The 23,392-nt window shown below is 39.9% G+C and overlaps 6 protein-coding genes across 6 annotated transcripts; 4 read left to right on the top strand and 2 right to left on the bottom strand.

The window, feature by feature from the left end:
- Window positions 1–1,557: 1,557 nt before the first annotated feature.
- Window positions 1,558–1,953, top strand: LOC139194335 (uncharacterized). The gene has a single exon (XM_070818643.1). It carries the CDS (start codon window positions 1,558–1,560, stop codon window positions 1,951–1,953), a length of 396 nt encoding a protein of 131 aa, XP_070674744.1.
- A 2,425-nt stretch (window positions 1,954–4,378) lies between these two features.
- LOC139194334 (uncharacterized) lies at window positions 4,379–4,927 on the top strand. Its single transcript, XM_070818642.1, has one exon. It carries the CDS (start codon window positions 4,379–4,381, stop codon window positions 4,925–4,927), a length of 549 nt encoding a protein of 182 aa, XP_070674743.1.
- A 3,998-nt stretch (window positions 4,928–8,925) lies between these two features.
- Window positions 8,926–12,024, top strand: LOC139194377 (uncharacterized). The gene is made up of 4 exons (XM_070818752.1): window positions 8,926–9,290; window positions 9,578–10,663; window positions 10,754–11,164; window positions 11,251–12,024. The coding sequence occupies exons 1-3, from the start codon at window positions 8,993–8,995 to the stop codon at window positions 11,068–11,070; spliced, it is 1,701 nt and encodes a 566-aa protein (XP_070674853.1). The 5' UTR covers window positions 8,926–8,992; the 3' UTR covers window positions 11,071–11,164; window positions 11,251–12,024.
- LOC139194333 (uncharacterized) lies at window positions 11,100–11,887 on the top strand. Its single transcript, XM_070818641.1, has 2 exons — window positions 11,100–11,164; window positions 11,251–11,887. Exons 1-2 carry the CDS (start codon window positions 11,100–11,102, stop codon window positions 11,885–11,887), a joined length of 702 nt encoding a protein of 233 aa, XP_070674742.1.
- Window positions 12,025–12,702: 678 nt separating the features above from the next.
- LOC139194376 (uncharacterized) lies at window positions 12,703–14,274 on the bottom strand. Its single transcript, XM_070818751.1, has 5 exons — window positions 14,142–14,274; window positions 13,943–14,035; window positions 13,456–13,683; window positions 13,158–13,378; window positions 12,703–13,073 (listed from the first exon to the last, which is right to left on the bottom strand). Exons 1-5 carry the CDS (start codon window positions 14,202–14,204, stop codon window positions 12,920–12,922), a joined length of 759 nt encoding a protein of 252 aa, XP_070674852.1. The 5' UTR covers window positions 14,205–14,274; the 3' UTR covers window positions 12,703–12,919.
- On the bottom strand, window positions 14,254–17,353 carry LOC139194375 (uncharacterized). The gene is made up of 4 exons (XM_070818750.1): window positions 17,095–17,353; window positions 15,717–16,399; window positions 15,493–15,624; window positions 14,254–15,380 (listed from the first exon to the last, which is right to left on the bottom strand). The coding sequence occupies exons 2-4, from the start codon at window positions 15,813–15,815 to the stop codon at window positions 14,337–14,339; spliced, it is 1,275 nt and encodes a 424-aa protein (XP_070674851.1). The 5' UTR covers window positions 15,816–16,399; window positions 17,095–17,353; the 3' UTR covers window positions 14,254–14,336.
- Between the last annotated feature and the right edge of the window lie 6,039 nt (window positions 17,354–23,392).

The raw sequence follows: 23,392 nt of genomic DNA, 5'->3' as shown, positions 1-23,392 counted from the left end.
GATTTGCATACTACCTTGTTGCAAATGTTACAAAGGTTAGAGAAAGCCTCAACAAGTTTCAGAAGAAAGACAGAGCTGGCTATGGAATCATCTATTCCCATATCTTTACCTTTAATAGAGGAAAAAGATGTTGGGAGAGAAAAAAAAGAAGAAGTAAAGAAGCTCGAAGCCAGCCAGCCAGATAAAGAAGTAACCTTAACAGAAAGTCCACCTAGCCCATCAATATTCTTACAGAATAATTAAGGACAAGTCGAAGCAATAGTGGACAAACATGCATGTCCTTTTTCAGAAGCCCCAATAAATACGATAAATCTAGCATGGGCAGAAAAGGGAAAAGCGAAGGTGGCTAAAGGGACAGAAGAAGGAAGACAGGCTGATAAATCTATAAAAGAGGCGATCAAGTTGCCCGAGTAGCCAAAAGCAGCCATAATAAAAGGAATGGTACTATGCAGTAGATGCCAATGCGAGTGCGAACTCGAGATTCCGCCAGCAGAAGTCCTCATTGATCATGAACTGATTAGGAGGAAGGTAGAAGAAAGAAAGGCCTGCGAAAAAATTGTGCGGGCAGCAGGGAAAGATACTTCTCGAAGTGTTTTCCAGCGACTAGGAGGGGACTCCCAACCTAGAGCTTTATCAGAGGTGTTTCGAAATCATGAAGCCTCTGAGGAAGCGGAAGACTTGGAGGCCAAGAAGCCAAAAGGGAAGGATGTAGGGCCTCCCCAGTATGGCCATATGGGAAGAGAAGTCAGAAGAATTGATAGGATGACTAATCCTGTCCAAAAAGATAATCATGCCTGCCTCGGCAGAAAATGGTACGTGGTTGGAAATAATGGACAACCCGCCAAACAGATGGGAGCCTCTATGGTTAGAAGGGTCTAAAGGCAACACAAAGCCTACATGAACTCCTTAAAGACGCCAACAACATCTGATGCCTCCAAGAATCAAAAGATTGAGAAAACATCATCTGGAGGAAGTAGCCAGTTCCACTGGAAGAGCAAAAAGGAGGTGGAGATGGCTAATAGTAAGACGGAAGGTGAGGGAAACCATGTACCACAGAATCTTCATCCTGGGAAATACAGGATCTTGAGGAGAACCCAAGAAGACATGATAATGGTGCCAACTCTGGGATGGAGGACAGAACCTATTTGTTTTGGAACTGTTTCACCTGAAAGGAGAGTTCCCTCACCATCATTGGTAGATCCTTTCGGCGAAGTTCCGAGGCAAATGTTAGGTTCGGGCATAATTCAACAAGAGAGGGCACCAGAACCACTACTCCCAGAAGATGCCATGGCCTGGCTAGATGAGTTTATGGACTAGATCGGAAGCAGGAAGGAAGACCTTCCAGAGCCAAGCAATTTCCATGTCAATTTGACATATGTTTTATCTGCCATGTTTGGCGCCGAGCCCGATCAGCCCGCCACTATGGAAGGTGACTATTTGGCGGATGAGCCAATGATGGCTCATGTTAGTGTTGAAGTGGCTGAATGAGAAAAGTTGGGAAAAACTGAATCATTTGAGGCCTCCAAGGATGGCCCAGTGAGGATTTATACACATGAAATGGTGTTCAGCCGCCCAAACATGATAATAGCCAACCACCTCAAGCCAATAAACGTTGCAGCTCATTTGGAGGGAGTGCCCTTCAAAAGAGTTCTGATTGATGGTGGAGCGGCTGTTAATGTACTACCAGCTAAGCAAATGAAGAAGATAGGGAGAGGTATAAAAGATCTCATTCCCATAGACCTCACAGTGTCGAGCTTCTCGGGCACTATCACCAGAACTCATGGAATATTACCTTTAGAAGTGGACTTGGGGTCCAAACAAATCATGCTGGTGTTCTTTGTGGTGGATTGTACTTCCACTTATGGAGCTTTACTTGGTAGGGACTGGATCCACCAAGGTCTCGCCATACCCTCCACTCTGCATCAACAAGTTGCTGTTTACCATGAAGAATGAGCAGAGGGGCCAGGCTTTTGGGAAATGGTGGAGGCCGAATCACGGCCATTTTTCCTTACAGCCAATATGGTAGAAGCAAGTTTCTACAACCCTAATGTAGGAATTTTGCAATGTTCAGGAGCAGATAAGAACGGCCGCCCTACCAAGGTGACGGCCCAAAAGCTTCTAGAACAAGGAATGATCCTCGCTAGAGAGGAGTTGGATAGACCCTATATTGTCCCAACATCCCAACACCATCAATGACAGAACAAAAAAGGAAGGATCAGGTCATAGCAGTCAGGTCCCTAATCAAAAGACTGTTGGTGTATGGGAGAGGAAGAAAGCAAGAAAATGAGCTCTTAGAGAAAGAAGAGCAGGAATGGCAGCTAGGAATTCTGAGCAGCCAGAGCGAGAACAGAGATGAGCTTTGCGGAGAAGAATTTGAGGCGGCCATACAAATGGCCGAGTGCATATACGACTTGGATGGTCCAGACGATTTGCCCGAGAGCCCGGAGTTGGTCGAATTTTTGTGCGCAGAGCCTGACAAGCCACCACCAGAGGTTCAGGATCCTTTGGAAGTCATTGATTTGGGGGCAGAAGGAGATCCAAGACCCATACAAATTAGTGGTTTATTAGAGACTAATGATCAGGCAAAGCTTGTCCACCTCCTGCAAGAATTTAAAGATTGTTTTGCTTGGCATTACATTGAGATACCAGGTTTAGATTCAACCTTGGTGGAACACAGAATGCCCATCAAGGAAGGTTATAAACCTGTCAAGCAGGTGCCACGAAGGATGTCAAAAGAAATAGAAGAAAAGGTCAAAGAAGAAATTGAAAGACTAGTGAAAGCTGGATTTATTAGACCTGCCAAGTATGTGGAGTGGTTGGCCAACATTGTACCTATTTTAAAAGCCATAACAAAAGCAGTACGATGTTGTGTTGATTACAGAAATATTAATGGTGCTACACCAAAAGATGAATATCCCATGCCTATGGCTAACCTATCCATAGATGCGGTGGCAAAACACAAAGTGCTATCTTTTATGGATGGAAATGCCGGGTATAATTAAATAAAGATGGCTCCGGAGGATGTACACAAAACAGCTTTCAGGTGTCCTGGGCACGTGAGGGCATATGAATACTTGGTAATGCCATTCGGGCTCAAGAACGCAGGAGCAACTTACCAAAGGGCAATGAATGCCATCTTTCATGACTTGATTGGCCAGAGCATGGAGGTGTACATCGATGACATCGTGGTAAAATCCAAGATAGAAAAGCAGCATTTGACAGACCTCAGGCAAGCTTTGACAAGGATGAGGATCCATAAACTGAAAATGAATCCAAAGAAGTGTGCGTTTGGAGTAAGAGCGGGCAACTTCTTAGGATTATTGGTTCATCAAAGAGGTGTAGAAGTGGACAAGAACAAGTCTCGCGCAATCATGGAGTCGCCCTCGCCCACCAACAAAGTTCAACTTCAATGGCTGCTAGGCAAAGTCAATTTCTTAAGCAGATTCATTGCTAATTTGGCGGGCAAGATCCAGCCGCTAACTTCTTTGCTGAGATTGAGAGATAAAGAAAAGTTTGAGTGGGGACCACCACACCAAAAGGCTTTTGACAATATCAAAGCCTATTTAACTTCTCCACCAGTGCTGGTACCTCCTCAAAGGGGAAAACCTTTAAAGCTATATATTTCTGCTTTAGAGAAATCAATTGGGAGTCTACTAGCCCAAAACAACGAAGGCGGGAAGGAGCAAGCAGTATATTACCTTAGTAGAATTCTGACTGAGGTAGAAACAAGATACTCCCAAGTAGAGAAATTGTGCCTAGCCCTATATTTCACTGCTAGTAAGTTGAGGCACTACATGTTACCTTGTCACGTACATATCATTGCCAAAACAGATGTGATAAAGTATATGTTGTCAAAACCAATGCTAACAGGAAGGATTAGGAAGTGGATTCTAGCTTTATCAGAATTCAATTTTCAATATGTACCCCAAAGGGCGGTCAAAGGCCAAGCGATTGCCGACTTCTTAACAGAGAACCAAGAGTTTCAAGATGAGGTTTCAATATCCCGGGAACCCTGGAAGTAACCAGTATCTGGATTCCACCAGGCAAGGTCATCTCAGGCAATGAGGAGTGGGTTCAACAGGAAATAAAAAGAGTAACTAGCCTCTGGATTACTCCTTGGAAGCTGTATTTTGATGGTTCCTTCACTCAAAAAGCTTCTGGAGCTGGGATTGTCATCATAAATCTCCAAGGGGTTCACCATTATTACTCATTCCTCCTGGATTATCAAGGAAGCACCAACAATCGGGCAGAATATGAGGCCTTAATAATTGGCTTGGAAATCTTGATAGAGCTGGGGGCAATATATGTGGAAGTGTTTGGTGATTCAAAATTGGTGATAAACTAACTCAATGGGGACTACAAGTGCAGACATATCACTATGGCTGGATACTACTTGGCAGCCACGCAATTATTGAGATATTGGGACACCGAGATATCAATTAATCATGTCCCCCGGAAATCCAATTTGGCAGCCAACGAGATGGTACAAGTTGCCTCGGGAGTACCCATCCAGGAAATGAAGTATGGAGTGGATGTTGAAATTCAGAGAAGAAATCTCCCTTCTATCTTAGAAAGGGGGTTCAGTTTGGATGTGATGATTCTAGAAACCGAGATAGAGGATTGGAGGTCACCCACCATTCACCATTTAAAAGATCCTTCTTCACCCACAAGCAAGAAGGATAGACAGCAAGCAACCAAGTATGTCTTATGGGCAAAGAGTTTGCTAAGAAAAACTCCATATGGGCTACTTTTGAAGTGCTTAGGCCAAGAAGAATCCATGAGAGTGATGGCCGAGGTACATGAGGGAATATGTGGGGCACATCAAGCTGGAACAAAAATGAGGTGGTTGCTTAGGAGGTATGGGTATTTCTGGCCCGACATGGAAAAAGATTGCAAGTCCTATACCCGAGGCTGCGAGGAGTGCTAAAGACATGGACCCCTCCAACATGTGCCGTCAGTGCCCTTAAATCCAGTGGTCAAGCCTTGGCCCTTCAGAGGATGGGCGATGGACTTCATCGGGCAGATTCATCCAGCTTCTAGCAAATGGCACACTTTCATAATTGTGGCCACGGACTACTTCACCAAATGGGTAGAAGCATCGGTCGTGAAGACTATAACCTCATTTGCAGTCAAGAAATTTATTGAGACCAAGATTCTGCATAGGTATGGAGTGCCCGAAACTATAGTCACGGATCGGGGACCATCTTTTATTTCGAATGAGGTCGAAGAATTCGCAAACCAATACAAGATAAAGATGATCCAATCCAATCCTTACTACCCTCAGTCAAATGGTCAGGCCGAAGCAAACAACAAAATTTTGATAAACATTATCAAAAGAATGGTGACAGATAGCCCGGAGAAGTGGCATGAAAAGCTAGGGGATACTTTATGGGCATATCGAACCTCCAAAAGAGCAGGAACTGGGACAACCCCTTATGCCTTGACCTTCGGGCAAGATACGGTGCTTCCCATGGAGATCAATGTAAGTTCTGTCAGAATTCAAAATCAATTCGGGCTGAACAGTGAAGAATACATCGAAGCCATGTGTCAAGGAATTGAAGACTTAGATGGTGCCTGAATTGAAGCCTTAAACCAAATTCAAGAAGGAAAGAGGGCTGTTGCCCGAGCTTACAACAAGAAGGTAAAAGTCAAGTCTTTCAAAGAAGAAGAATTGGTATGGAAAGCAGTCCTCCCTCTAGGAGCTCAACTGAGGGGTTTTGGGAAATGGAGCCCGACGTGGGAAGGTCATTTCATTGTTAGTCAAGTACTAGATAAAGAAGGATATTACTTGGCGAACATAGAAGGAAATCGGCAGAGGCATCCCATTAATGTCAAGTTCTTGAAAAAATACTATCCTACATTATGGGATGTTAGGGATTGCTATATTGATGAAGACGGAAGTTAAAGAGGGTTTCGGGCTACAAAGTTGCAGTGTTTGCTCATCAATCATTCAAGAAAGCATAAAGATAACAGTTGTTAAAAATGATGTTTTATTCATTTTGACAAATTGGTGAGGTTTACATCAAATCCAGCGCAGTGGCTTTACATTTGGATACTAGAGATAAAGTTTCTACATTTCTTATAAGATGCTGTGCCCGATTCCTTCCAGTTGCAAAGTTGTCTTGAACAGTCTTCCGATGTCTTCATGGGCAGAACCTAGTCAAGTGATCGGGTTGTGCGACCGAGATGGGCCTGGTAGAGGACCCTCCTTGCAGAACTTCACCAAGTGATGGTGAAGTATGATTTATCAGAGCCACTACCAGGATGGCGATCCCTCGACCAAACTTGTAAAGTTCAACAAGCTCAGAACGAGGAAACCGCCTGGCCAAGGGTGTTAGGGATAGCTGGGTGATCGACCAAAGGTGTTGGAGGTAGTGATTATATGGTGAAAATCATTTTTCTCATGAAAAAGGGAGTTTTAGGAAACCCCAGGTGAATCCTAGGGAACCCATTTCCCCAGTTTTAAAAGAAAATTTAGAAAACAGAGGTGCCCGAGGGTATTGAAGGGAAAGGTTGAAGATGATTTTTTTTACTGACCATGAGGATGTGGTTGATTCAAAAAATGGAGTTTTTGGCTAGCGTTTATAGGAACATCAATGGGTAACTCAAAAGTCGCGGGAAGAGCAAAAGACGCGAGGTTACATTAATTCCGTCCAAAAGTTACAAGCTCCGAGAACAGGCGTGCATGCGCAGGCGGCTATTCAATCAACACTGGCGCTTGGAATTCCAACCTAAGTATTAATTGAAGGGGGCACTGTTTGGATTAAAACTTGAACTTTGGGCTTAGAATGGACTTAGCCCAAAACAAAGACCACAAAAGAAGGAAGCCCAAGATTCAGCCTCAGCCCAGGAAGCACGACAGGCCTCTTTCCGACCAAATGCAGACTACTTGAGCCACTTGCTCACCTACCCAAAGGCCAAGTGGTGTAGACCAGCCAGCTAATCAGCCCAAAAGTACTTTATAGTGGCAGTACAAGTAAATAACTGATGAGTCACTACCCCTCAGCTGCATTCGGGCAAGACAGTGCTACAGGCAGCCAAGCCAAACATTCTATAAAAGAAGAAAGAGAAATCTGGGACAAGGACACTCAATCAAACAAACAAACAATCTTACAAACTTGTCTATCTCAGTCAAGCTAAGAAAACCCCAAAGCTCAGCTTTGCCAAAAGCATTCTCTTTTTCCAGCCTTAAGCTCCTCGTAGAATAGACAGTCTTTGTCTTTGTAAAACCTCTGCTACCTTGTATGAATCTTGCTGTAGTATTGATTCCCTCCTGTAAACTCATCTCCCAATCCTCTTTCTAGCATCTAAACACTTTGTAAATCACAAAGACAGGAAGTTGTAAGACGACCAACCTTGCCCGACAAGGTGAAAACCTTACCCGACCCTCTTTGTTCTATCTTTCTATTCATAAATCTAGCAATATGATGTATACTTCCATCTGTATTCAAGTTATTTCTAGCAAGATTATGAGCAGAAATTGTTATAGTTCTTGGATCTGGTCAGTTTAATGGTTTCAACCCTGCAAATGATCAGTTGAAGTCCAAATTCATAACTCGATCAGGTCTAAGTTCTAACCTCTCGGGCATACAAGTTTGATCAATTAAAAGTCCTTGATCTCAAGGCATAAAAAAGAACTTTATGTAGACTTAACCCATCCACGACAATCCTTGATAACAAAAAGTCCGAGTTACTTGGGGCGCAAGTAATCGACCTATTTCTTGGTTTTATATCTGTTCTACTATGACCACTATAGAATGCTTGAGTATGGAATTAATTATGATGGGAAGCCTCAAGGCCTAAACCTAAGGCCCCACAAAGGCACCTATCAGGATTCGTTCTTGCTCTTCGGGCTCGGGTGATTAAGGTGCAACAATTGTAATACTTGAGCAATCATGAAACAATTGTTATGTGTTAGAGTACTTGGTTAGTTTTGATTGGAAGCCTCAAGGTCTAAATCTAAGGCCCCACAAAGGCACCTTTTAGATCTAATTTAGTCTCTCGGGCATATACAATCCACTACAATATCTGTTTTACATCTGCCATGCTGAAGATGGCAGTGGCACGCCTGAATATCTAAGTTAGTTTTGATTGCGAAGCCTCAAAGCCTACACCTAAGGCCCCACAAAGGCACCTTTCAGAACTAACTCTGTCCTTCTCTTACAGCCCGCCAATAAGCAGAAGCCCGACAGATAATAATCAACCGGCGCCAACCTCTCGGGGAGCTGTGTGCTCATCGGTTAGGAAACGGCCCCAACAGGAAATTCTTGCCACGAACAATGAGTTTATCCAAGTTGTCACAGACGGAGATGTCCAACGTGTCATAAAATGGAGGCAGGCCACGTGTTTAATGCCCATTGGGAAGAGCACCAGCTGTCACTAATTCAGAACACCAAAATGTTTCTCGTTTCGATGAACGTTCTCGATTCTGCTACCCTACCAAATATGATAGTTGGAGGAGCAACACCCGATTATTTCCACCAAAAAAAAAAAAAACAGAGGATCCCATTTGCCCACGTTCTCAATCACGTGTCTCTCTCACTGCCTGAGTGACCTTCCTTCGTCAGTGCTTCACCCTCCTCGCAAAAGGCGAAAAAATGCGGCTCGGAGTTTGAAGACATCAAATTATTTAGGAGGAGTTTATTGTTATGTGACTTATACCAATTGATGTAATCTGATTATTATATAAGAACGATAATGTGACCGTTTAAGTCATTTTACAACTTATACAATTATTAGAAAACTTCATTTTAATCCCTAAATAAGATTAACTTTTCAATAATACCATATTGAAGATTAAAAACTTAAAATAGTCTTTTGACTGATGTCCACGTCAGATTATATAGTCCATGTCATATTTAATTATTTTTCTACAAATTTATTATATTTTTAGTTTACCTATATTGCCCTTAGGTACAGAGAAGTGGTTAAACGTTTTGTAGTTCAGGATCCCTCGCCTCTCTGCCCATTATGATTCCTATCTCCTTCGCCTATGCATCAGTTACGATTCATCTCTCCATCCCCGGCTTCAATGAAGTTTTTCCCTTTTTCTCTGCTGATGACGATGTTCATGCTTCCTTTCTATATATTGATCCCGAAAATCAGTTTTTCTTTATTGGTTGGATTGTCTCATTATCAATTCATAGTAATCATCCTGATTTTTAGAATTTTCTTATATAAACTCTTGGGTCCAAATCAAAGTGAAGCAGTTGTTGTGCTATTCACTGGTGATTCGTGCATACTAGACTATTTTTCATTCGGGTTTTCAGCACCAATTCCGACCAGTTGGGGTAAGTTTTGAAAACTGTAAAATGTTGTTCTTTATTTCTCTCAAATGTTTCAATTTTACTTTTTTGAAATAGTTGAAACATGGATTTAACTTTGATCAAATTTGTGTTGGGGTTCACATGATTTTTACACAACGCATATTTTGTGTTTGATGAAATGCTCAAGTGAATTGTTTTTTAAATGATCCCGCACATGGGAACTTGGTGGCTTAGTTTTACTAATCTGTGCATTAGTGAGAGTTTTTGTTAGTTCATTGTACTCACTTTTTTTATGTTTTATTTGTTTGTAGGAGAAATGGAATTGGCCATTATTGGCAGGTGTAACCACAATGGAAAAACTGTAGCTTTCCCAATTTTTGGGAACACTTCATTCGCCGAGGTTTGTTCACATGTTTGTTCGAGGTTTGACGAATTGGTTGTTGGTACTTTTGATCTTACTTATGCTGCCCCCGGGCATCCATCATGTTTGATACAATCAAATATGGATGTCCGCTTGATGCATCTATTTTTTATTAATGAAAAGAAAACTAGCATTGATATAAATATCAGTGATCACATGATAGTTGAGGCAGGAGCATATGCGAATGCAGAAAATTCTTTTGTGGCGGAGGGCAATATCCCTGCTGATGACCGTGAGTTCTTAGGGAAATTTTCTGCACCTAGTGGGAGAATGCATCTATCACATCCTTTGAGATCATATATATCAAACGTGGGCCAAAAGTTTGTTGGTGGTGTAGCAGAGTTTAGAGACAAATTGAAGAAGTATGCAGTTGAGGTAGGTTTCAAGTTTTCTTATGTAAAGAATGATAAGGAGAGGGTCACTGCAACATGCACCAAAAAGCTAGATGGGTGTCCTTGGCGGGTTTATGCCTCGGTGTGTCGTACTAATGGCTATTTTTATATTAGGAGGTTAAATAACAATCACACATGCAGTGGTCGTATTAGGGAGCGTAGAAGCAAGATGATGAACTCGAGCATTGTGTCATCCATAGTTGCTGATCAGATTAGGTCAAATCCTCTCATCAAACCTACTGACATCGTAAAAAATTTCAAACAAAATTATGGTTTGGATATTTCATACTACAATGCGTGGTATGGGAGAATGAAAGCAAAGGCATTGGTTCATGGTGCCGAGGCAGTGTCATACCAACAATTGACATGGTATGTCAAATCAATCAAGGAACATAATCCGGGCTCTCATTGCATCTTAGAGTGTGAGCCAAATAGTCATCGGTTTAAGAGATTATTTATCTCTTATTACAGTTGCATTGAAGGATTTCGTTTCTGTAGGCCTTTGTTGTTTCTAGATGGTACCTTTGTTAAAAATAATTACAAAGGCACATTGCTCGCAGCTACCGGAAAGAATGGGAACCAAGGTAATTATATATTTTTTGTGCAATTAATTAGTGTATTTATTATCTTATCTTTATTATTACTTTTTCATTGAGTTTGCTTGGTTTTTGCAGGGTTTTTCCCGCTCGCTTTTGCCATGGTTGATCATGAGAATGAAGAAAATTGGACATGGTTCATGGAGCAATTGTCCTATATGTTGACACCGCAGGAACGGACAATTACTTTTGTTTCAGATAGGAATAAGGGGTTGCTTGAGTCTGTGACTACAGTTTTTCCGCATTCTCATCATGCTTTTTGTTTGGAACATTTGAAAAGAAAGTCTTCAGTAAATATCCTACTGGTTGTGGCAAAATTTTCAGAGACCATATTGTGCATTTGTTTTGCAAGTGTGCTTATGCACCTACCCCAAAAGCATTTGATATGCACCTAAGGGTTCTAAAGGATGAAGGTGGATCCGTAATGAGAACTTTCTTGGATACTCTTCCAAAAGAAAATTGGTCCAATGCGTTTTTTGAAGGTGCCAGGTACGTGTATTTTTCAGTTTTTATTTTCTCTTTCATCTTTGGTTATGGAATGAGGTTCATACATTAATCACCATTCCCTTTTATAGGTATGGAGAAATGTGGTCCAATGTTGCGGAATCTTTTAATTCTTGGATATGTGAAGAACGATCTTTGCCAATTTATCAATTGGTTGATGGTATTAGAGTGAAGATGATGGAGATGAACTCTGAACGGTTCCGAGCAGCGCACAATTGGAATACATTTCTATGCCCTGAGATGGAGGAGCGCCTTAATCAAGTTTTGGAAGTTGGCAGGCATTGGGAAATTAGTAGGTCAAGTCTATCTGTTTTTAAGGTACACAGTGACATTTCAGTGATGGTGGATTTGCAAAAGCGTTTCTGTTCATGTTATCAATGGCAAATCAAAGGGTTTCCGTGTGAGCATGCAGTGGCTGCGATTATCAAGGATGACGGAAATCCTTATGACTATGTTGAAGATTTCTTCACCGCTGAATACTACAAGTCTTCGTACTCCTTCCTAATATATCCAATTCTGAACATTGATAGGCCCGACATTGATGGACATGAAGAAATTGTTGTGGAACCACCATTGACCAAAAAACAATCTGGGAGGCCAAAGCTTAGGAGGATGAAATCAATTGGCGAACAATCACGGCCGATAACATGTGGGAGGTGTCATCGAATCGGGCGGCATAATTCTCGCACATATCAAGCCCAAATTTGAGAGCTTATCTTTTCAATTTATCTTTCTGCAATAGAACTATGTTTGTTTCAGCGATTTTAGTTGTGTTACTCCTAGAACTATGTTTCCATTTGGTTATTAATAAAGAGTTTGGAATAAAGATTTACTTTTAAATGAAACGGTGTCTCGTTTTAGTTTTCTGAAGCTATTCAACTGCACCTACACAAGTGTTGATACCAAATCGTACGAATGAAAATAATAGTTTTCTGAACTTATTCAACTGCACCTTCACAAGCTCAGAGAAACGAGCAAACGTAAGTTCTCCAATTGCAAAAATGGTTAATTGGTGTCGTCCATGACAACGCCAATCTGTGTTGCCCTTCAAAGTTTAGGTACGGTCAGATAGGTTCAGTGTATATGGCTCACGGATGATTAAGTTGTGTGAATTTCAATGGTCATGGTTGATAAATTTCGGAATGTCAATAATGAGTACGATATGTTTTTATTACAAAGGTTATGAATTTCCTTTACGAAACAACAAATGGCAAATCTATTTAATTGTGCCCACAATTTGGCTGATTGTAATGGTTAATGAAATCCCTTGTTTTCTGCAGATGGTTAATTTGTCTCATAATGCCACGTTTATTGGAGATTTGTCATTTCCTTTGTATCACTGTAATCAATGGTTAAGAAATCCCTTGATTTCAGCTAATTAAAACAAATTTCCTTTTCATTTCACTGTTTTCGATGGTTAAGAAATCCCTTGATTTCAGCTAATCAATGGTTAAGAAATCCCGATTCATTGTTTTCGACGTCATTAAGCACCCTGTAGGTACAAACCAAAATTAACTCCAAACTAATTGATCAAATCATGAAATCAGAAATTTAATTCATACCAGATATGGAATCATTAATCAGTACATTCGTGAATGTTAATTCATAATTGAAAAAAAAAAAACCAAACTACAATAATTTTCATTCCAATAAAGATGTCGAACACTAACATACTATTGTCATTGATGAAATGTAACTAGAACTCCAGCTACTTATTCTTTTTTGTTACAAAGGCTCCAACTACTTCCTTCCTCTCCCTCTCGGTGCATTTAGCATCATGCTTATGATCTTTGCCCTCATCATTGTAAGTTCACCCTCCTCAAAAATGCCTTTTAGTGGCCATCCCTCTGCTAAATGTTGCATGTAGTACATAATAGCCACAGCACAGTCAACCCTGAGAGTCATCAAATGAATATCAAACACTAATACATGTACATAGTAAAACAATTTCAAAGGGAAGAGAATTTAGAACACGTACAATGATTCACCCTGTTGTGGACAAACTGGGCTCAAGGAAAGGGGATACTCTGTACCTGCATGGCTCAGAAAGTTATATGTTTCCTTCTCCCCCTTTTTCAATGGCTCCCTCACTATTATGGTTTTCCCTCTCCTTTTAACCACTTTTTCTACCACTCCTGTTGTTAAAGCCAACCTCTCATTTGCTTGATTTCGCTTTAGAAATTCAGTCACCGTCTTATGCTGCAACCCAAGTACCAATGTTAGTGTTACGTTCTAAAGGAAATATCCCAAACAAATTTGAAGTGGTTGTTACCTACCATATTCTGAGCATCTTGGTAGCACTTGTCATTTAATTTGTCCCCAATTGTCAATTGATTGTAATGATGCCATTTGCGTTCCTTTGTTATAAGGACCATCAGAGTGAAATGCCAAACAGTTTGGTGCCTCAAAGGAATGAAAACGAAATCACTCATTCCGAGATTTGGTATCAACATATCCATTAACATTTGTTCCAGTTGTTGGATTTCACCACGTATCATGTATTCCTACAACCAATAATGAGTAAGCTATATTAATGGTATGAATTCATCTAAAAAAATATGAAAGACAAAAACAGAAGATACCAACTGTATGCAAATTCAAACTAGTGAATCTGACCTAATTGAGTAAAGCTAAACAGCCACTGGAACGACCAAACTTAAAAGTAGAAAATTATGGAAAGATGCATTGTATCCTTGGTATTGACAACTAAAACCATGTCAGTTTTTACTTTCAACCATTAATAAATATGACTCATACTCTTACCCAGCAATGTGTGGGCATAAACAACGATTTCATTTTCCTTGTTGGATCTAGTGACTGGCGGATTGAAAGTATCTCAGAAAATGCATCGATAGCCTGCGTACATTTTGTCATGTTGAAAATCAATTCAACTAGTTATAAAGGCCAACCAGTAATAGGTTACTTTGAAGATACTAACTCGTTTTAAAATAGATAAACTTACACAGGTGCGCAGTCCTAATTCTTTTAGCAAGAACTCAACATCTTGTTTGAATACAGCAGCCATATCACCCTCCCACAACGGTTCACTTTGGGTGAACCATATGAACAAACATGTGAATACTTTCTGACATAATATATTCCATCAAATATAAAGTACATGCAACATGGCATTAAAACAATTAAGATAAATGTGGACTCACCTGGACGTAGTGCTTCTAAGATATTTGTCAAGTTTCTCCATGTCTTTTCCATCTAGGCATTTTCCAACATTATTATTCAATATGTCAAGTAAGGGGTTCAGTGTAGCCATTTGTTTTTTCCTTTTGCGGTCCTCAACCATGGTTTGAATATTTTCATTCTGGTTCGTACCTTTTGTTTTGTTGTTGTAGTCATCAACAGGTTCATGCTTCCTCTTTTTGATTAAGTTGGCTTGGTTATAACCAACACCTCCCTCTTCAATAATGAGACCAATGTTTTTTTTCACAGGTGCACACCCATCACACTTCCCTTTTGAACGGTTCGTTGGTATCCTTTTGACCAAAGGTTCGCATTCAAAATCTTCTAAGACCACCTTCTTTCGTTGTTTATTTTTTAGTCCTCTTACCATGGATCGTTGTGGTGGCATTCCAATTTTAGGATCACCATTACGTAGTCCCGCAATTTCCTTTCTCAACGTGTGGTTCTCAGCTTCAAGTACATTTTTTTCAGTCTGTAACTTTTCAAGGGAACTTTCAGCAATGTTGATTGATTTGGACAGTAAATCAGCAGTTACTTTAGCAACCTCACACCTGATATTCAATTTGGACAACTCCATTTTCAGTTTTTCATTCTCCCTTTGCAAATTCTCCATGTTGGTGACCATTATCAAAGGTTGGGCTTCTTCACTTGCATTGTTGTCAAAACTTTGGGATGGTATTAATGTCCAATTGGGGAAATCACTTGGACCTATCTTGCTTGATATAGAACTTCTCATGCTACCAGGTGCTTTGTTCTCAGATGTATGATTTGGTGTGACTTCAACACTGACTCTTTCGTTCCCATTACTGCCCATTGCAACCCATTCAGTGGTGATACTATTTCTTGTCTTCTGGTACGTGATTGGTGTGATGACAGCTGCCGATTTTGTTGTGGGATGCCTCAAACTGAGTACCAAATTGTTCGAGGTGTGAAGTCGGTGTGTTGCTACATATTCCGATGTCTTTGGTATTGCATTTACATCTTCACTTGATTCTTCATATGGCTGCAATACAAGTTCAAAATAGTATATGGACTATTGCTTATTTGTAAATTGATGATGTTGAAGTATGACCCAATGATTATACAAATACAAAACAAGTTTTTAGCAATTGTACCTCCATTGTTCGTAGGTCAACCTCATCCAAGAACTCATGTAGTGCTGCCAAATTCCAACGAACGAACCTCGGGGTCATGTTTTCCCTTCCATGAATTGGGCTAATGATTTGGGTTTTCTCACATAACCAATACTTACACAAACAAAATATAATTAAATCAATCAATCAATCAATTAACCAATCAAAGTAACTGATATATTGAAATGTTGGCAAAGAGAACTTACAAGTAGAGCTGCAACACAACCAGTTACATAGTTGCTCTTCTTTGCGAGAGATTTATCCAAGAAATCTGCAGTTGCATTGGACCATGCATATTCCTTCATTTTGTTTACATCTTCACAGTAACTCACAAGTTTCCAAGATATTATGGTGTTTGTGTTGCAGAATAGGAGAGTTACGCAAAAGTAGATACACACAAGACGAACAAATTTTTGGGATCATATTTGGAGCCACCTTTGCAAGCTTCAATCATCCTACTTTCCACAGCAGTCTTGGTCAACCTTTCAAGGTTGCCAAAATTTCTTTTCATGAATTTCGTCCTAGATCCTGACAATCGTGTCCCATGCTCAATTGTTTTGCCTCCATCAGGTAATCCAAAAATGGCAGCAATATCTGCAGCTGTTATCGTCAAGTGCTTACCACCTATATCAAAGCATTTAAGATCTTTATTATATGTCTCTATTATATCAATAACATCGTAGTCGTTCTTCCTTGCATCATCTGTTGCAATGCCTTCTCTGTATGTCTTGAACAAACCCCAAAATTGTGTCCTCTCCATAAGCTCTAGGTGGATAGGTTTGATATGATTTTGAAATTTTTTGTAGGCTTCTGCAAAAATCCCCATGTTAGACCTGTATTGTAGGAATGAATATTCACTCATCCTCTTTCGTGCCATAATTCCTGTAACCTGTGGATTCATACAGTATGGAAAACCATCAGGGCTTACACAATGATTGAAATTCATACAGTACGCAACGTACCTAAATTAACATACCGAATGAAGGGGACCTAATTCACCATACAATTGAGGGAACCTAATTGAACGTACCTAATTGAACGTACCGAATGGAGGGGACCTAATTCACCATACCGAATAGAAGAGACCTAAACATACACAACGAACATAATTGACCATTCCAAACCTAATAGATCGTCCAAACATTACAAAAACATATAGGATGGCATTGCACAGTCAGCAAAGACTTCAGTCCATACCCTCATCGAACGCAACAAAACGATATAGTGTACCTAACAACCCATATCGAATGGGTTGTCCCTAACTAAACGTACCAAATTGACCGTACCGAACGGAAGGGACCTAAATGACCGTACCGAACAGAGGGGACCTAAATGACTGTACCAAATAAAACAAGAACCAACAAATACAAAATCTCCGCAGAGGCCTTTTAACAAACACATGGTGTGCATTGTAAAAAAGCAATTCTTGCTAAAACAGTGAAACTTATCGGACCAATACATGCAAACCATACCAACAAGATATACATGTATCAACCAGTGTGTTGATTATGAATGCATTTAACACATTTTCCACACCATATAGCTTATGATTACGACAACAGAAAAGTACAAATAGTAGCTTACAAATGATTCGTGGTGTTCCAGGCAGCAAATCGAGGAAGGCGAACAATCGTAGCTTCAAACCGATTTTCGTGGAGCAAGGGTCCAGACGGTTACAACAACTGAAATACTGTTTTGTGAGAGTAAACAGCCTGTTTGAAAATTTGAAAATTTTCATTGATTACAGGTGCAATCAGAGATTTAGAGAGAGAGAGAGTGGGGGTCGTCCATTTTGCAGCTCGTTGAAATCACAACATTAAAGCGGCTTGGACTGTTACGATTCTGAGAAAGGGGGCGTCCGTTTCCCAGTTCTAACATTAAAGATGGCAGACATGTAAATAGTTGGAAAAACTTTGGTAGTTGTATAGGTGACATGTCATGGTGCATTGAAATAAATGATCTTTTTTAGATACTAAAAACCTCTTAGGTTATTTTCTAAAAATTATCTTTAGTAAGGACTAATCTCTAATAGCCCCAAGATCCTACAATTATCAATGTTGACACTTAAAAAACAATTTACAGAACGAGTTTTTCATTACGTTTCATTTTCACTAGAGACGATTTGACATATGTATCTACAAAGCCATCTGAAATTAAGATTGAGTTATACTTTGATATGGTAATTTTAGATAAAAACGTTCCGTTTTATGTAAGTCATCTTTATCCGCAAGTTGCAATTGTTGCACCGCGGCACCGCCTACGCTCTCGAAGAGCACCTTTTCTGCTTCATCAGTTCATCTTCCTCACCTTACCAAGGAAGTAAAAGCCATTGTGACGAAGTAACCGCATCGCCCCCCAACAAATTAAATAGGGTAAATTATACAAAACTATCTCAACTATTGGTCTCACGACACTTTCATACCTTATATTTTTAAAATGACAATGGCATACCTCATCTTACGAATTTGTGCCAATGTAATACCTCCGTCAGTTTTTCTGTTACGTTCTCTGTTAAGTGCTGACATGGCTACATGCGGGGCCTACTCACTAATCCGACTGGATTAAAAAATTATTAAATATATTTTTAATAATTAAAAATTAAATTTTTTTTATATTAAATCTCTCTCTCCTCTCTCTCTCCACCCCCTTCTCTCTCGCATATCTCTCTTTTCTACATCCCCAAAACCCCTTCCCACCCGTCCCCCCCAACCTTCCTCCACCACCCTCTCTCTCCCCTCTCTCTCTCTCGTCTCTCCCTCTCCTCTCCCTATCCTCTCCACCGTAGTCTCCTTCATCCCCACTTCTCTCTCTCGCCGTGCCCAGAACCCCCCAAACCCACCTGGGTTTTTTAATCCGCCATCCTCTTTCCTCCCGTATTCTCTCTCCCTTTCTCCCTTTCACGCTACAACAGCAGCCTCGTCGGCCCCAACCTTGACATCTCTCCCTCTCTCCCTTTCTCCTTGACAGCTTTGGAGACGGCAACGACGACAGATCGACGGTGGGCAATGGAGTGGATAGGAAGCGGGTCGGAGCTTGCAAGTAGATCCGAGAAATGAGGCCAGATGAAAAAATCCAGGTGGGTTTGGGGGGGTTCTGGGCACGGCAAGAGAGAGAAGTGGGGAGGAAGTAAACTTCGAGTGGGTTAGAGGGTGGGTTGGGGGGTGGGTTAGGGGTGGATCCCCCATACTTGCCCAGAGAGAGAGAGAAGAGAGATAGGCGAGAGAGAGAGAGAGAAAGATGAAAGAGAGAGGGTGGTGGAGGAAGGTTGGGGGGACGGGTGGGAAAAAGTCGGGGGGAGGGGTGGGGGGGTCGGGTGGGAAGGGGTTTTGGGGATGCAGAGAAGAGATTAAGGTGTGAGAGAGGGGGAGAGAGAGATTTAATATAAAAAAAATTAAATTTTTTAATTTTTAATTATTAAAAATATATTTATTAAATTTTTAATCCAGTTAGATTAGTGAGTGGACCCTGCATGTAGTCACGTCAGCACTTAACAAAGAAATTAACAGAAAAACTGACAGAGGTATGACATTGGCACAAATTCGTAAGATGAGGTATGACATTGTCATTTTAAAAAGATGAGGTATGAAAGTATCGTAAGACCAATAGTTGAGGTAGTTTTGTGTAATTTACTCAATTAACTATTACGAAACCATCCACCCTTTACCTTTTCAGCAAAGTAACTCCAAAATCTCATGTCCCAAAATAAATAAATAAATAAATAAACTAATGAAAAGTACTTGAAAACTTTGAGTTTTAACGATAAGAACAAAATAAAAGGTAAAACGAATAGTACCAGGATTGACTTTTTAATGTAAAAATGTGATTTTTCGTTAAAATAACATAACCGAAAACTTTTCCTTAAAATTCCCTTTAAAAAAAAAGAAAATCGACATTATATAAGTTGAGGCAGTGACATTCCTTTTCTTCAACACAAACAATTAAGTATTAACAATTTGGTTGCCTCTTTTCCGACAACATGGCTGCTGCTCATCCGGCCAGGGAACGGTTCGTGACGTTCCTCGGCGGCTGGCTGGACCGCAAGCAAACGTTTCTGGACCAGCTCCTTAACTTGGTCGAATCACCGGACTACGAAAACAAGGGTTGCCAGCAGATGAACTTAATCGAGCAGGTTGTGTCCCACTACCAGTAGTACTTCACCGAGAAAGCCAGAGCGGCGGAGGACGATGTGTTTTCTTGTTTTCGCTGCCCTGGCTCAGCTCTTTCGAGAGGAGCTTGCTCTGGTTGGTGGGATTCAAGCCGTCAATGGTGCTGCGAATGGTGGACAGCTCGATTAAGGACTTGATGGCGAAGTAGGCGGCGGAGATGGACGCGGTGAAGAGCGAGACGAGGCGGACGGAGCGATAGCTCTCGGAGATAATGGCAGGGATTCAGGAGATCGTGGCGGCGCTGCCGATTCTACAGCTGGCGATGAGGGTGGAGAGGCTGATGGACGGGGAGATTTCATTGCTGGATTTGGCGATGAAGACGCGAAAGACGTCGATGATGGGGGTTATCGAGAGCGCCGATGGGCTTCGCGGGGTCGACGGTAAGGAAGGTAGTGAAGGTGTTGAGTCCGAAGCAGACTATGAAAGTTTTGGCGACGGTGGCACAATTTTAATTGAGGATTAGAAGTTTAGGGTTGCAGAGGGACTCGCAGCAGATCTAAAGGTTGAATAAAAAATTACGTGTAACGGGCATGTTACCGTTTTATTTTTGTTTTTGGGCCTTTTTTTTTTCTGTTTACTTGAGTAATTTACAACTTTATAATGGCATGTAGCGCGTTTGATTAAAAAAATCTCGCCAGGCTCGTGTTTAGAGGCTAGTTAAATATTAAGGTATTGATCTGTTATTGTTACACCCCGCCACGAAATATATTTATTTCGGGAGTTAATTTTGATGATAGACCCAATTTAGAATCATGGTTAATTTATTACCATTAATTACATTTCTTTACTTCGAACAATTTAGTTCCGTACAAAACTATCCATGTTTTTTTCTAAATGTCAAAACATATCTTTAAAGTAAAGATTTAATACACTAACATTAGTCATCATTCTCCAAATATTTTCATTCATCCCACGTCTAATCCATAACCATTATTCATTTACCAAAACATACAATTTCACTTCCAATTTAGAACCATTTCCTTATCTTAGATCAAAATTTCCATCTAAATATTAGTTCTCGAATATTTAAGGCTGCATCTAAACTCTGTTAGACTGCCTACGTACCCTTAAGCGGGATCAAGCCTTTCGTAGTTCACATTTCCAAAATTCAAACCAAATCCGAATATATTCAATTAATCCAACATGTACCACAATTGTGTTAATATTCAAACCACAACAGATAGAACAAAAAAGCATAATTAGAATAACGAAACTCGCATAAAAACACAATTTCAGCTCCCTGGCTGTGCGCCACCGCGGGTGGCGGTTGGCCGCCCCGACTTGCCGGAAAATTTAACTATTTCTAAAAATTCTCAAAAATTACAAAAATGAAGATCTCAAAGAGTAGAGCAAACTTTATACATGTGGCCAAGTCCAAATTTGGCCGGGAAAAGCCCCAATTTTACTAAAACCCGCCGGAACCCTAGAAAATAGTGTTTTCAATTCCACTCCAAAACCGTTCCAACGCCCCATCCAATGCTTGGGCTTTGTTCCAGGGCTCAGGAAGAGTCTAATGGTGGAGGAAATCGATGGGATTTCTTTCAGAATTTGGCGAATTTTCCCCAAGAGTCCCGCGGAACCGTCGCCGCCATATCCCATGAAAAGGACACCCTTGCTTCGAATCTATGGGTGATTAACTAAGGAGGAGGAGCATGATGATGTTTGCAGGTGAGGGAAGTCCCAATTCGCCAGGAAAAATAGTGAATATTGCACCGAAATCAACTCGGGGTGACCGGTTTTGGAAACGGGTCACATGTTGGAGATGGGTCAAGGAAAAATGGGGGTTTGGTTGTGTGCCTCTCCACTCCCTCCTTTCCCTCCTGCAGCTCCCTTCCTTCTCCCCTTTCCTCCCCCTTTCTTTCTTTTTTCTTTTCTTTTTATTCTTTTATTTTTATTTTTTTCCTTCCCTCTTTTCCACAACAAGCTCCCAAAATTATGGAGCCTTCTAGATTCATAGCAAAATGACCACTCTGCCCCTACGCTCGTCCGTTTCTATTTTATTCGTTATAATTCCGTTTCATGAACGGTTTTCGCCCACACGCTCGTGAGATCGAACTCTATCCAAATATGCCAAGAAAATGATAAAATATACGAGGATAGGATACATCCTCGTATATTTCAATTTAGCCAACCAGGGCATTTTCGTCATTTCACTTATCAACAAGGAAAAACCGACGTAATTTATAAAAAATCCCAGAAATAAAACTTAAACGTTCTCAATTCAAATTTTCATAATCCTAAATTGATTTTTTTTTCTTCACATATACATATATTTAAATTTCCAGGGTATTACAGTTATGCTATTAAATTGTTGAATAATGCAAGTGATTGGATACTTGAAAAATACTATTTGTATCATAACACTTGGTGTACTGAGCGATGTTATTAATATACTGATAAATTATATTACACATGAAAAAATTGTATATCCAAAATTATAACAAATGACCTAAAAGTTACGATAATTAGATCGTTGAAATATTTTATGAGCTAAGAAAGTATATTAAAATTGGGACACATTTTTAACACAGAATGTGATACACTTTTTTAAAGCCTATTCTATAACATTTAACTAGGCTTTTTATATTAGCACCCCACAAAATGTTGAATGCACCCCACATTAAAATTTAATATTAAATGATTTATTTACCGCACTATGCAATGACAATTTTGACCTTATTAGGTTTTTTAAAAAAATAAAAATTTCTAAATACACCCTAAATCATTTTTAGCGTATTATTTATCTTCTCAACTACCAAAACCCTCCCACCCTCTATTGTTGAACAAAACTCTAACCAATGAAACTACAAACATGTTGTTGAGAAAAAAAAAATTTGACGAATAAAACACGAAATCGATGTTTCGGAAGCTTCACATGAGGTAAGACTTCATATTTTTCATTGTTTTAGTGATTTCGATTACATCGATAATTATTTAAAGATGCAGCTTCAAATATCTCAAATTCGTTTGGAAACAACATGGCAGCTTTGAAATTACTATTATTATTATTGAAAAAGTTCAAATGAATCTAACCATTTGTACTTGTACCTCCATTTATGTCCATCAATGTAAAGATGCAGCTTCAAATATCTCAAATTCGTTTGGAAGTGCAGCTTCAAATATTTCAAATATTTCCAAGAGTATACGTCTTAAAACCAGCCACGCAATAATCAAAATAATATTCTCGCACTGCAAAAGTGAAGTTCGTGAAAGTCAAAACAAAAATTGTGTACCACAAAGTTAAACTTAGCAATGAAGCCATTGCCGATGTTACCTTACTTAACGAAAGTAGACATCTGTCGATGCAAACTATATTAAGATGATTTCAAATCATTATTTTGAAATCATTCGGCAAACAAAACGTTCAAATGATTTGAAATCTTTCGGGAAACTAAATGTTCAACTGGTTCCCTGAAAATTAAAAATGAATGTTATAAGATTTGAGAAATGTGGGGTGTATAGAAAATGTGGGGTGTATGTACAAAATCTATGGTGTATATTGAGAATGTGGGGTGTGGGGGTATTATGGGAAAGTATGTGGGGTGTATTAAGATAAATTTTAAGTGAAAAAAGTAAATGTGAGGTGTATTAACTATGTGTGATTTATTCAACAATTTGTGGGGTGCTAATATAATAAACCTTTAACTAATTTATTAACGCTACCGTTAAAATAAATATAAATAAATAAGAGTTGGGCCTACCCTATAAGGCCCAAT

Source organism: Malus domestica, chromosome 03, assembly GCF_042453785.1.
Source record: "Malus domestica chromosome 03, GDT2T_hap1".
Taxonomy (NCBI): domain Eukaryota; kingdom Viridiplantae; phylum Streptophyta; class Magnoliopsida; order Rosales; family Rosaceae; genus Malus; species Malus domestica.
This window is presented reverse-complemented; position numbering and strand designations above follow the sequence as displayed.